Source organism: Barbus barbus (genome assembly GCF_936440315.1).
Source record: "Barbus barbus genome assembly, chromosome: 38".
Classification (NCBI taxonomy): Eukaryota; Metazoa; Chordata; class Actinopteri; order Cypriniformes; family Cyprinidae; genus Barbus; species Barbus barbus.
In genome coordinates, this window is record NC_136716.1 from 25,755,732 (window position 1) to 25,769,847 (window position 14,116).

Below are 14,116 nucleotides of genomic sequence, written 5' to 3' on the forward strand. Positions count from 1 at the left end.
TCCAGGTAAGCCATTATAGCCTATTTTTATTTGTTTTTAAGTATTCTACTAATTTCTCCTACAAATTCATTGAGCCGAAGCATAAACTTTAGCTTGTTTTGTCAGAGAAACTCCTCTCTCACTCCGCTACCGCTCGCTTCGTCCGCCATTATGCTCTGCCGAAAAGAATTATGGGATAGGTAGGACGGGAAAGGATCCACCACACCCATCCTTCCAATTCGGGGAAAAGGAGGACGTATTTGTGGGCCGCATTTGAAGGATCCTACGAATTTGGACAGCCTTCGTCGCGGCGCTGTGACGTAACATCCTTCAAATGAGTACTCCGAAGGATGCAGACCCTGAATTTGGACACAGCCATAGAAAGGACTATACATTATATACTAATCTAAACGAGGGACAGACAGGTGCGACGAATCAACTAATCAAACTAAACAATGGACAGGAACAAGACCAAATAAGGCAAAACAGGAACTGAAACGTATGACAAAACAGGTCCAATCCTGACAACAGTAAAAAAAAAAAAATTCTTAAAGGAACAGTTTACCTAATTTTATTTCTGTCATTTTCTCACCCTAATTTTGTTCCAAATCTGTATGACTGTTTTTCCTCAGCTCAACTCAAAAATTGTGAAAAAAAATTGTTTTTATTAAAGTAATTGACCATTTTTTTATTCATTTTATTTTTGTGAAAGTCAACAGAGTTTGTTGTTATTTGGATGGTGTTTTTTTGCTTTCAACAGAAGAACAAACGACCCTCAGTAAAAGTTCTGTGTAAATCTTATTCTATTTTACCCAGAATTTCCGGCCTGCTCGGCACATGTCTGTTTGTTAGCGGTTTGCTCTGTTTCTGCCTCATTACTCCATAATGAGCTCCATTTGGTCATCTGCACAACAGCACACTTTAACACCCCACCCAGCGGGACAGCATTAGCCTTTAGCCACACGCTCATTAGCATGCTTCCAAATATTACCTGTCTGCGTCATGCAAACCAGCTGAGAGTCGTTTCATAATCACATCAGAGCGTGCACAACTTGTTGCTTATTTATTCTATCACCTGTTAGACGGGACGACCGGTTTTATGGTCAGATGTTCTGAGAGCTGTGATGAAGAAACACCTCTAAACACATGAATTAAACACATCCATACTAAACATGGGGACAATTTTAGCATACACACTGATTAAATGTGTTAAATAAGGGTTTGATTAAACTCTTTTCATGAATAAACTGTGTCACACTTGTTTAGCAGCACATCAGAAAGTGATTGTGAATTTCTGGGAATGTTATTGTTGCATGTATCAGGGATATTAAAGTTAATTGAAACTAAAACTAAAAACATATGATATAGTGCTGTAACAGACGTGATTTCTCCCAACACCTATTTCAGATAAAGACATCTAAAGTGTGGCGTTCCCAAAAAACAGCTGCTGTTTTGAGTCTGTAATAGTAGTCGTCTTGTGTGATTCCAGGCAAGTAAATCACACATTTGCAGGCCATGTTCGATTTTCTCATGAGACAGATGGTTGCGCACCGACCAACTCAATCCCAGCATCCTCTAGTGTGTATCAGTTCATCCACACCAGTGTTTTAGCTGGACGACACCCATGAAAAACCCGCAACGCGACGCTCCATGATGTGCTCATAAAGAGCTGTCATGAAGGACCGGACGAGAAAAAACAGATCTGATCCAGAGGGACAGAATATGAGAAACATGTTTGTCACATATTTGTACAAATTAGAATCTGGAATCAGACAATTAAGACGGATATTTCTTCCATTACAGCGCATTAGTCTGCATCTCCTCTCAAAGAGCTTTCATAGATCAAAGCGTCAATGAATTTAACATCACAGCAGGTGCTCGTTTATGAGCTTCACATCTATGTAATTGCATTAATTAAGACGTGAGTGGTTAAAATCCCTCTGAGGTTTGAAGCAGCTCCGTCAGTCCTGCAGGTTTGATGAATCTAATCTCAATAGTTGGACTTTATCTGCATACAGCGCATGATCAGCAGCTTATTCTGAACAAGCACCACCCTCCAAGAGAGGAAGAGACCGGTTGATTGACAGCTCAAGCCACCAATATGAAGTTTTTAATGTGATGTTTTGGAGCTGGTAGATCTGAATTGACTCTGTGATTTTGAGTTGAATAGGCCAAGCTGAATTGGAATGACAAGAACAGAAATTTCCTGAATTATACTTTAAAGCCATTTAACTTTAAGGTCATGCATTCTGTGAAGCCTTCTTCCACCCTGGTTCACAAAAGTTTGAATTTATTAAAAGTAATTGTGTTTAGTAAAATATTTAATATACATTTAAATAAATTGACCTTTGTCAATTAAAATAAATAATTACATTTTATCAAAATGTTTATGCAAATACTTTATAATTAGTAGATCACATAGGTCATAAATGCATAAGAAAACTGTAGTTGAGTATTCCAGGGATCAAAATTAAGGGGGCAAAAATACTCATCAGAGCTTCATTTTTTAAATGTATTTAGTTGAATATTTAAATTTAAATTTAAAAATGTAATTTCTTAAAAGACAGTAAAGTACAGATGGTTTTTAAAAAGTATTTTAATAAATATAATTAATTATTTTATAAATAAACTTTTGTGTTTCAGATTGGAAAACAACATTTCCCATGATGCATTAGGTGTTTGTTTTTCTTTTTTTTATTATGAATTCTGATTAATACACGATACACATATATAAACTTATTTATTTAAATTATACTTTCACTCAATTCTGCTTGCGGTTTGCTACCTCAATTCAAATTCATTTAGCATTTTAGAACTGAATTCTAATTTAATTATCTCGTTTCAGTTCCGTTTCAGTTAAATTAATTAATTTGTTCATTTAAAAAAAAAAAAAAAACATTAAATTAATTATTATTAATTTTAAAAAGTGCATTTAAGTTTGTGGTTAGAAACAACAACAACAACAAATAAAATCAGAAGGCCAGGGACCAAAGACAACTATCAAAACTTACAAAATACAATGAAAGTCAATGGGGTCCAATGTTATTTGCACCCAAATGTTCTTGAAAATATCATCTTTAACGTTCATGCATGTTCAGAACAACATGAGGACGAGTAAATTAACAGAACTCAACATTTTTAAATAAACTATCCATTTAAATATTACAGAAATACTGATGAAGTATTACAGCAGGACTCTGTTGGCGACTCTCTCTATTGAGCACACAGCTGCTGCGGATCCTAACGCTGCTATATTTGTTCCTGTGCTTCTATAGAGTGTTTGGAAGCTCCTCATTCCCTCGTAGAGAACAAACCGCACTCACAGCGAGATCTCTGAGCCTGTGGCAGCGTCTCCATTATGTGGGCCTCCTGTTGAGCCCAGTCCAGAGGAGGTGTTTGAGAGCTTAGACACACTCGAGTCGCTGTGGCTTATCGCTAAGCGCTGATCTCTGGGTTGGCATCAGGAGGCAGGAGGAAGCATCTGCTTATCTCTCACCCTCCCGCAGGCTCATGCCACCCTGGCGCTGGCCATCGTGGGTACAATCGGCCCAGCGAGCGTGAGGGCCGACGCGAGCCAGATTTCCGTGCTCACGTTTGCCCCGTGGACTCAGTTCGCTTGCCAGGAATGAAGAGAACATCACAGTATTCGGTGGCTCTGATGCATATTAATGGCCACAGCAAAGCCAGCTGGATTCTGAAGCAAACACTGGTCCACGCTGAAAAGATAAGCTGTAGATCTGAGGATGTAGGAGGTAAACGCTGCCCAGCTCTTTGCTTGATGGTTGGCAGAGTTTAAGTTTCAAAACTGAATTTATTGAACACTCAGTTTAAAGAGAGAGTTCACCCAAAAATGACAGTGCTGCTATTGTTTTGTCATTGCAAACTTTATGAATGCCATACAGGTTGAAGAAGGAAAGAAAGCAGTGAGCTTTACATACTTTTATCTCCAGAAATGAAACAATCTACTGATATTTTGCTGGTTTTACAACCCAGTTTGAATTGCCATGCTGATCTGCACTGGTTTGGCGCTGGTTTTCTGCTGGGGCCTGTACCATGATGGTGGCTAAACAAACTCAGGGTTACAGGATTAGTTTTGAGTTGACAAAACCAAACCAGTCCAATCCGGCTTTGTTGGTACCATAAAGCTGATCATCAACTTTCTGTGTCAACTCAGGCTTGATCCTGACTTAATGGAGCACGTGCACATGAAAGTGTGACATCATTAATGAGCAGCCAATCACATGCCTTGAAACTGTGATTCACTTCTCATGAGAGTGCAGTGCGATTCACTACCAAAGATTAAAAGATTGAACAATATGATGAATTTAAACACATTTACACAGCAAGATGAAACGATCGATCCATGAAAGCATTTTACTATGTAAGTGCAAGTAAAAGTTGTAAAGTTAGTTTATAGAGTTGATAATATGTACAGGTATAAAAACACTTAAAAATCCAAGCTTATAAAGCTATTGATTCTAAAACTTATTTATATTGCATATTATATGTTTATATTAATTTAAAATAAAATCTTAATAATTACAATAAATCTAAGCTGGCTTGTGTAATGGATTAAGGGTATAAAAATTGTATAAATAATATAAAATAATTATAAAACTGCGTGAATTTTCAGGTTATATGTACAGGCGCACACACACATAAGTAATAATTAGCAAAAAAAAAAATATGTCATAAACTTTGAAAAGAAAAATGTTTATGAAGAACTATTTATCTTAAGTTACAAGATTCTTATTAATTTTCTGACATTGTTATTGAATGTAAAACAGAAGTGTAAAAATTAGCATTTTTGGTGTTTTAAATGTTAAAAACTTCATAACATTATTGGTGTATCAGTGATGTTGACCTTCTTAGTAATTGGTACAATAAGTTTAATCATCATTTATAAAATGTAGCTAGTATATGACTGTTACACCTTTTAAGGTTATAAATCAAGGAACCCGTATTGAGTAGCCTGTATCCAAAACATGTTGGAAAATGTACACAGAGGGGATCTATATAATGTTAACATGCACAAACAAACGCAACAACCAAATATGAAGCATTTCATATAGTCATATCCCATCATATGCTCTGTGAGAGATCTTTGATGGCTGATGTTGGAAATCCAGACCAGAACCAGACAACCTGGATTGATTACCGCGGTTCCTATCGTCGCGCGATGTGTTTTACAGCACTGACAGATGCTTCTAACTGCATGAGATCTCACAGCAGAGACACGCCACACAGTTCACAATCACATCAGAGCCAATCAAAGCCGTCTGTGTCAAATCATTTCAATAATTCAAGAGCTATTACCGAATACAAACTCATCGCCATCACACAGGACCCAAGTAATCTTCAACCTCGAGAAGAAAATCAAGCTACAACAGGCATGTTATGAGTTTCAATCTGAAGAACACGCATTAAAGTTTCCAGTCTGTGTTGCATCTTTAGCCAGTTAAGCATGCTGTATGCATTTAAAGAAGTAATATTCAACAGCGGTGCAGTCTGAAGATGAGCTCTGGCTCTGTTTCTGTTCATGCAGAAGCACTCAGGCATGCTGCGACTGCAGTCAATCTTTTTTTATTTAAGGAAGTCTCTTGTGCTCCAAAGGATGCATTTATTTGATCAAAATACAGGAAAAAAGGTAATGTTGCAAGATATTAGTACGATTCAAAATAACTGTCTTCTAGTGTAATATATTTAAAAAAATAATAATTTATTCATGTGATCAAAGCTGAACTTTCACTATCATTACTCCAGTCTTCAGTGTCACATGATCCTTCGGAAATTTAATATGCTGATGTGCTGCTCATCAAGCATTTATTGTTATTATCAAAGTTGTGCTGCTTAATTTTTTTGTGGAAACTGTGACACATTTTCCACAAGTTTTTTGATGAATAAAAAAAACAGCATTTGCTTGAATAATAAACTATGTAAAATACATTTTCTGTGTCCTTTAAACAATTTAATGCACCAAGTATTTTTACAAGTATTACTTTTTGTTAAAAAAAAAGGCCTTATTGGCCCAAAACTTGGCAATAAATAAATGGTATTTATTTGTTTGTTTGTTTGTTTGTATACATATCTAGGGTCTGATTATTTTGCAATAATGCCCATATAGTCTGTGTAAATATATTGTGTATATATACAGTCATTTCTATTAATTTGCATCACTTGCAGTACTTCATTGTAATTTATTTCCATTTTTCATGAGTTTGAACTTTATTTAAATTTAAAAGAAAATTAATCTTTATAGTGATATTTGTCATAGCATGCAGTACAAATAGTTAAATATTCTTAGATTAAGCAATTTTTTTATAGTAAAGGGGCTGTAAGAACTTCTTTGATCATCTGTGTGTTTAAAAAGTAAAAAAAAGTAAAGTTGTGACGTATTGTCAAGTATGGTGACCCATACTCGAAATTGGTGCTCTGCGTTTAACCCATCCAAGTGCACACACACAGCAGTGAGTAGTGAACAAATGCACACACACACACACACACACACACACACACACACACACACACACACACACACACACACGTACATTCACTCCCCCCACCTACAATCCCTGCCGGCTGGGGACTCGAACCCGCAACCTTTCGATTACGAGTCCGACTCTCTAACCATTAGGCCACGACTTCCCCAGTTTAATACTCATCCTCCAGATCTACAGCATGTGTTGTAACTTGTTGTAACCAATCATACTGACTTAATTCATCAGGATGTTTAGTGGCGTTCAGTGTGTTAATGAACCCGTCCGACTGCAATGATTCACACCTGCATCGAGTCCTGCAATCACCATCCCTAAATCCTCCTAAAATCCCTCCCTGATCACAGATGGTCTTCACCATCATGAGCTCATCAGCCAGTCTCATAATATGCACCATATGCTTCTCTCTGGGTGCTCGATCACGTCGCTGTCAGTCACAAACGAGGGCTGTAATTTCTCTGGCTGTTGGGTTGTTTGTAAACTTGGGATTTTGTCATGTAGACGCTGCGGCAAAACATTTTGTTACGCTCCACAGGGGAGCAGCGATATTCAGAGTGGATTTGTGGGCCCCTTTTACTGTGTGTGAGTGAGTGAGTGTGTGTGTGTGTGTGTGTGTGTGTGTGTAATTGCAGTGAAATCATCTCCACCATGCGTGGAAGTGTTTCTGTGTCTTGTGGGAAACAGAATACTAAAGTACTTAAGAGCTAGAGTTTTACAATTTCCGAAGAAAACAAATGTCTGTGCGTTCAGAACTCACCTCCACAATGCTAGGGTGTTGTGGGCCGTTGCCAAGGTCTTGGTTGGTGGTTGCTATGTGATTTTTAGAATGTTTGTGAGTGGGTTCGGGTTGCTATGTTGTGAGTTTTTACTAGTTTTATTTTAAGTGTTTTAGAACGTTTGTCGGATATACCACCTGGCTACTGTTGTAAAATGTTGAGCGATTCAAACTAAAAATAATCAATAAATAGAACAAAATGAAATGTCACTCGCGGAAGCGCAAGTGTCTGAGATCACTGAGGTAATATCTCTGCTTTCTTTCAGGTATCCTTTCCCTACAGTCTTTAGTATGTGCAGTAAGAAGGATCTTGCGGCGAGTTTGGAGAAAGGTGTGGGCATGTGTTTGTTCAACATGCCGGAGGTGAAGGTGCTCTACGGAGGCCAGAAATGTGGAAATGGATACGTCGAGGAGGGAGAGCAGTGCGATTGCGGAGATCTGGAGGTACATCGGAGCTCTTGTATGTTTTGTTTTACATGTTTCCCTTAAGCGCCGCATATGTGCCACAATTTTCACACTCTCCAGTGAGTCACGCATCATTAGCAGTCGCTCCTCCAAATCTGAAATAAACAGAGTGTTTTCTGTGACCACGCTGTGAGAAGAAGCATGAGAATGAGATGCATCTGTCACGCTGGACCAGGAGATTCTGCGAGCGCCGCAGAGAAAAGCTTTTGTTTGTGTCTGAGCACTTCAGGTGTTTCCTGAGGGTTTAAATCTGTTCATTGATGTCTTTGCTGATATGTTGCTGGCAGTGCAGAATGCATAGCAAAAATATACAATGTTTGTGTCTATGCATCCGTCAACAATGCTCATGCTCAATTTATGAATTTCCACAGAGCCAGCAGTCAGAGAAAAACATCTGGGAAATTATTTAGACATGATTCTTACACATATGCAAATGTACTTGAGTCACATCTAAATTAGAAAAAAAAAAATACTTTAGGAAGTCTCTTCTGCTCACCAAGGCTGCATTTATTGGATCAGGAATACAGTAAAAATAGTAAAAATGTGAAATATTATTGCAATTTAAAATGAATGTTTTCCATTTGAATAAATCCTAAAATATCACTTATTTCTGTGATCAAAGCTGAATTTTCAGCATCATTACTCCAGTCTTCAGTGTCACATGATCCTTCAGAAATCGGTCTTATATGCCGATTTGCTGCTCAAGAAACATTTCTGCTGTTATCAATGTTAAAAACAGTTGCATGAATCTGTGTCTCTGTAGGAGTGTCTGAATCCCTGCTGTAATGCCAGTACATGCACACTGAAGGAGGAAGCTGTGTGTGCACATGGACAGTGTTGTGAAGACTGTCAGGTAACTTTCATTTTTCATCATAATTCACTTTGTTGCTGGCTTTTATATCTTGTTAATTTTATGTACTTAAAAGAAAATTGTGCGGCAAAATGTATTTTATACATTTAATTATGCACTTTATTTATGCATTTATTTATCCACTTTATACATGTATTTAGCGTAAAACTGCAGTCTGTGAGTTTTGCCTATGTCGCCATCTCTGTTTGAAACCTGCAATTGCAGTTACTTGCGGAATTATTGTCATTGCGTGGGTTGTTCCAGCATGGATGAATCTAATGTTTTGAGGCTGTCAGTCACCACACCTGTGTGGAGACTGTACTTAGGAATCACAAATTCTCACCTACGTCTTGGAATATATGACCCAAATAAGAATTTTCTCCAGATATTGTCATCTGAATAAGTAAGTAACAAGTCTGCAACGTTTGTTCTGACCAACGGAGGAAAAAAAGCATTACAATAAATTGCGCTACCAATGGTGATTTAAAACTAACGATCAATTAGCTCATATCACATCAAACTGTGCAAATTATTATTTTTGTTATACTTTGTTCTCAAATTGATAATGTTAACAACATCAGCATTGCGTGACTGTGTATGTAGTGTGTATTAACGTGTAGATTTAAATTTCTGTACAGTCTAATCTAATTGTCATGCCATTCAAATTTCATTTTAAGAAATTATTTTGACCCAAAAAGCAAATTATTCTTCCTTCGAACTGGTTGTCTTTTAAAATACAAATCCTGTGTAATCCAGGCTATCTGTAATCAGATGCACATTTAAAACTGGAATATAATTTAATTTCAGTCACATGAGGCCAAGTAAGGTGACTCGGAATTTGTGATCTGCATTTATCCCATCCAAAGTGCACACACACAGCAGTGAACACACACCTGGAGCAGTGGGCAGCCATTTATGCTGCGGCACCCGGGGAACAGTTGGGGATTTGCTGCCTTGCTCAAGGGCACCTCAGTCGAGGTATTGAGGGTGGAGAGAGCGCTGGTTATTCACTACCCCCACCTACAATCCCTGCCAGACCTGAGACTCGAACCCGCAACCTTTGGGTTACGAGGCCGACTCTCTAACCATTAGGCCACGACTTTCATAAACGCATAATCCTTTCTGGTTTACAATCCACCATCAAAATGATACATTTTAATTATTCTAGCTGCTGTGAGAAAAGGCTAAACGATCCACCACCTGCAGCATCCGCACCTGCGATAGCCTACTAGCTGGGACTGAATATTTATGTTTACAGACGTGACATAATGACGCAGTGCCATGCTTGAATTTCCCGCGGAAACCTACCCGTACCACTACCCGTTAGAAAACATTACTATAAGCTTACTGTTGTGAATCGGGGCTAATGCAAGGCGATAGTTTTGAACACTGGCTTGGTTATGTACTTGCTCAAATATTGATTTCGGATAATTTTTAACCAAAAAAAGTTACGGACTGCAGCTTTAAGGATGACATTTATTTCGAAATATTAAATGTTAAATTATTTTACAATAATATGTTACTTAATATAATGTCAAATATTATAAAATATTAAAATATTACCACATTATATTCATATGAAATATTTACTTAAGTTAATATTTTCTTCAATTAAGTCACTGTTTTCATTGTGCTTTATTTGTCAATGCATCTTTTTCACATTTGTATGTTTTTGTTATAATAATAATGTCAACAAAAGTAGCCTATTAAACCACCTAAATAACCAAATAAAATAAGTCAAAGTGCATATTATTCTAATGACAATCAAATTTTGTATTCTTTAGAATAACATGCACTGATGAATCAATTCCAATAAAAGCAGGAACACTAATAAATTAAGATAACAGTAAACTGTTATTTTGTATTGTCTTAAAGGACTTCATGAAGTAATTGTCATGTGTTTGTTGTGTAGTTGAAGCCTGCAGGGACTCTGTGCCGTGAGTCCAGTAACTCCTGTGATCTGCCGGAGTTTTGCACTGGCACCGATCCTCACTGTCCCGCTAATGTCTACCTGCACGACGGACACACCTGTCAGGGTGTGGATGGACACTGTTACAACGGCATCTGCCAGACACACGAGCAGCAGTGCATCACACTGTGGGGACAGGGTGAGTACAGCGCCACCCGCAGGCCTGGAGGAACCGCTACTGCAGCCATCTATACTTCATCTGCGTGTTCAGTATATGTGAAGAACATTCTGTGTGTGCTTAACAGGTGCAAAACCAGCTCCAGGAATCTGTTTCGAAAGAGTCAACTCGGCGGGAGATCCATATGGAAACTGTGGAAAAGATGCAAAGGGATCATTTGCCAAATGTGAAGCACGGTAAGATCATTTTTTGATGCAGCATTGCATCAGTGGCAAACACAATTATGTAGAAATAAATGTTTTTTTGTTGTTTTATAGGCCAGCTTTTCAAATTTGTATTGGGCCAATATAAATTCAAACAATTTATTCACAATAATTATTTTTGTTGGGCAAACCAATGGTTTCATATTTTTGTATGGTACGTTTTATAGTTTTTTTTTATTATTGTTTTATAATTCTTTGAATTAAGCTAAATAGGTAGTTTCCATTGTGACAACTTACCCCACACAAACAAATGATGTGATGATGAAATGTTCTGTAGATTTGTTGAGTCTTTAAGGTGTGTGTAACAACGTAACTTTCAAAAATAAACGGGTTCATTTTTATAAAATAAATTCTCTGAAATATTCACTGGCATGAAAAGTGTGACAACTAGCCCCGGCCTTTCATATAATGGAGTGTGGAGGTGGTATCAGGTGCATAAGGGAGTGTTTTTATATTCCAGCAGATGATTGTTGATTTGCTGCAAAATAAATAGTTCATTATTGATATTTTGAAGAATGTTGCTTTTAGCGAGGGCACTTCAGGACGACAGAAAATCAAAAGTGCCTTCAAAACTTCTGAGGTCTATTTAGGTCTTTGAGTGTTTTTCTTTTAAAATTACATTTTATATTTACATTAAATTTGAAATGAATTTCTCTCAACAGTTTCTTCTCATCCTGTTCTTTATTGACTGACTGTTAGACACACACACACACAGAGAGAGAGAGAGATGAATCCATTGGGAAATCAAACAGGCAGACAAATAACAACACGAGTCTTTAAAAGAAAGAGAACAGAAGCCTATTGAAAATGTCAGAGTAATTTGCATATGCAGGTAACACCTGTCATATATTTAGTTTTAATTGAGCTCAGATTGGCTGCTTTATTAAGTGCTTCACGGATCATATCCTCGATGTAGTAATTACTGAAGTGGACCGACTGAGAGAGAAACGGTTTCGGCCGCTTATGACTCTTTATTTTGGCCAAAGGGACTCGAGCCATGTTCTGTCTCTCTGTCTGTCTCTTTCTTTTTTGGACGCGACTGCGTGAGAAACTGCCCCGTGAATGCAGTAATTGGTCTTTGGAGAGGATGCCTCATTATTTCTCTGTGTTTTGGCTGTATTGGAATCAAAGATGTATGTCCCATTACCACGATCCTCAGCAGAGGAAACACACTTCAGCGCTGTGAAAACACTGTCTGGGAAACTCTCTGATTCATAACATGGGATCTGTTAGCGCCTGGAAACATTGAGCTAAATTTGAGATAAGTTCACAACCCCAAAATAGGTTACAGGTCTGTTTGGACAGCAGGGAAAAAAACAGGCTAAATGTAAAAAATTTTTTATATATATATATATATATATATATATATATATATACAGTCTCTCACAAAAGTGAGTAAACCCCTCACATTTCGGCGACCATTTTAGTATATCTTCTCAAGGGACAATACTATAGAGATGAAACTTATATATTTTAGATTAGTCAATGTACAACTTGTATAGCAGTAAAGATTTACTGTTCTCTGAAAATAACTCAACATACAGCCATTATTGTCAAAAAAGCTGGCAACAAAAGTGAGTACACCCTAAGTGATAACAGCTATACGTCGTTTAACCATGCAAAGCCACATGTCCTATTCATCATGTTCATGGGTTTGTCTGCTTGACCGGACTATATAAAAATTTGTGTATCTTATGTTAGACCAGTTAAAATTTGCTTGGAGTACAATTCTCTCATACTGACCACTAGATGTTCAACATAGCACCTCATGGCACAGAACTCTCTGAGGATTTGAGAATTAGAATTGTTGCTCTCCACAAAGATGTCTGAGGCTATAAGAAGATCAGTAACAACCTGAAACTGAGTTACAGTACAGTGGCCACTGTCCTACAGAGATTTTCAAAAAACAGATGTATGAGTGCTGCCAGCATTGCTTTAGAGGTTACAGAAGTGGTCAGCTTGTCAGTGCTCAGACCATACGCCGCACACTGCAACAGGTCTGTTTGCATGGCCGTCGTCCCAGAAGGAAGCCTCTTCTGAAGCTGGCTTACAAGAAAGCCCGCAAACAGTTAGCTGAAGGCAACCTGTCCAAGAACATGACTTACTGGAACAATGTCCTGTGGTCTGATGAGACTCAGATAAACTTGTTTGGCTCAGATGGTGTCCAGCATGTGTGGCGACACCCTGGTGAGGAGTACCAATTAAACTGTGTCTTGCCTACAGTCAAGCATGGTGGTGGTAGCAACATGGTCTGGGGCTGAATGAGTGCTGCTGGTACTGGCAAGCTGCGGTTCATTGAGGGAAACATGGATTCCAACATGCACTGTGACATTCTGAAGCAGAACATGATGCCCTCCCATCAGAAACTGGGCCGAATGGCAGTTTTCCAACATAATAACGACCCCAAACACTCTGCCTTGCTGATGAAGGTGAAGGTGATGGAGTGGCTAAGTATGTCTCCAGACCTGAACCCTACTGAGCACATGTGGGGCATCCTCAAGCGGAAGGTGGAGAAGCACCATGTGTCTAACATCCAACAGCTCCATGATGTCATTGTGGAGGAGTGGAAGAGGATCCCAACAACAACCTGTGCAGCTCTGGTGAACTCCATGCCCAGGAGGATTAAGGCAGTGCTAGATAACAGTGGTGCCCCTACAAAATCTTCACACTTTGATAAATTATACCATTTTAAGTTGAGTGATATTTGTATCTCCCCTATTGCAATATTACATTTTTTTAAATGTTTTGCGATGAAAACAAATCTGTGGTTCTTTTAAGTGTGTCACACCTTAGGAAATCAAGTCACACTAAAGGACAGAAATGGTAGTTATTAAATTATTTCTATTTAAGTTTGAACATGTCAAAGGAGAAAGGAAGTTTAACTTTGATTAAACTTTTAATCAAACTCAGTTTAACTCAGTATGTTACTGAAACTCTTCTAGCCCCTGCTGTATGTTTTATCTGTGCTGTATGTGCAGCACAGATAAAAATTCTTTTTAAGGCATCATTTTTATTGTATTTACTTTCTGTATTGCTCTCTTAGGATCTCCTCCTTTCTGCGTGGATCCCTGTTAATTTTCTCAATATATTTCTCTGTCCTCTCTCTTCCACTAATTTCTCTCCCTCAATTATTTCTGTTTCAAAAACAAAGTATCACATTTTATACTTATTTTCATGACACTATAACAGTACAAGTTTTCAGT

The 14,116-nt window shown here is 37.9% G+C and overlaps 1 protein-coding gene across 1 annotated transcript in view; it reads left to right on the forward strand.

The window, feature by feature from the left end:
• The window catches only part of LOC306857485 (disintegrin and metalloproteinase domain-containing protein 12-like), a gene marked incomplete at its 3' end in the record, with an annotated part of 102,576 nt that overhangs the window by 71,592 nt on the left and 16,868 nt on the right, over positions 1–14,116 (forward strand). The window contains exons 12-15 of the mRNA XM_079397463.1: positions 7,515–7,692; positions 8,477–8,566; positions 10,476–10,671; positions 10,778–10,886. Of these exons, the coding sequence (XP_079253589.1) occupies positions 7,515–7,692; positions 8,477–8,566; positions 10,476–10,671; positions 10,778–10,886 (573 nt within the window). The remainder of the gene's footprint in view (positions 1–7,514; positions 7,693–8,476; positions 8,567–10,475; positions 10,672–10,777; positions 10,887–14,116) is intronic.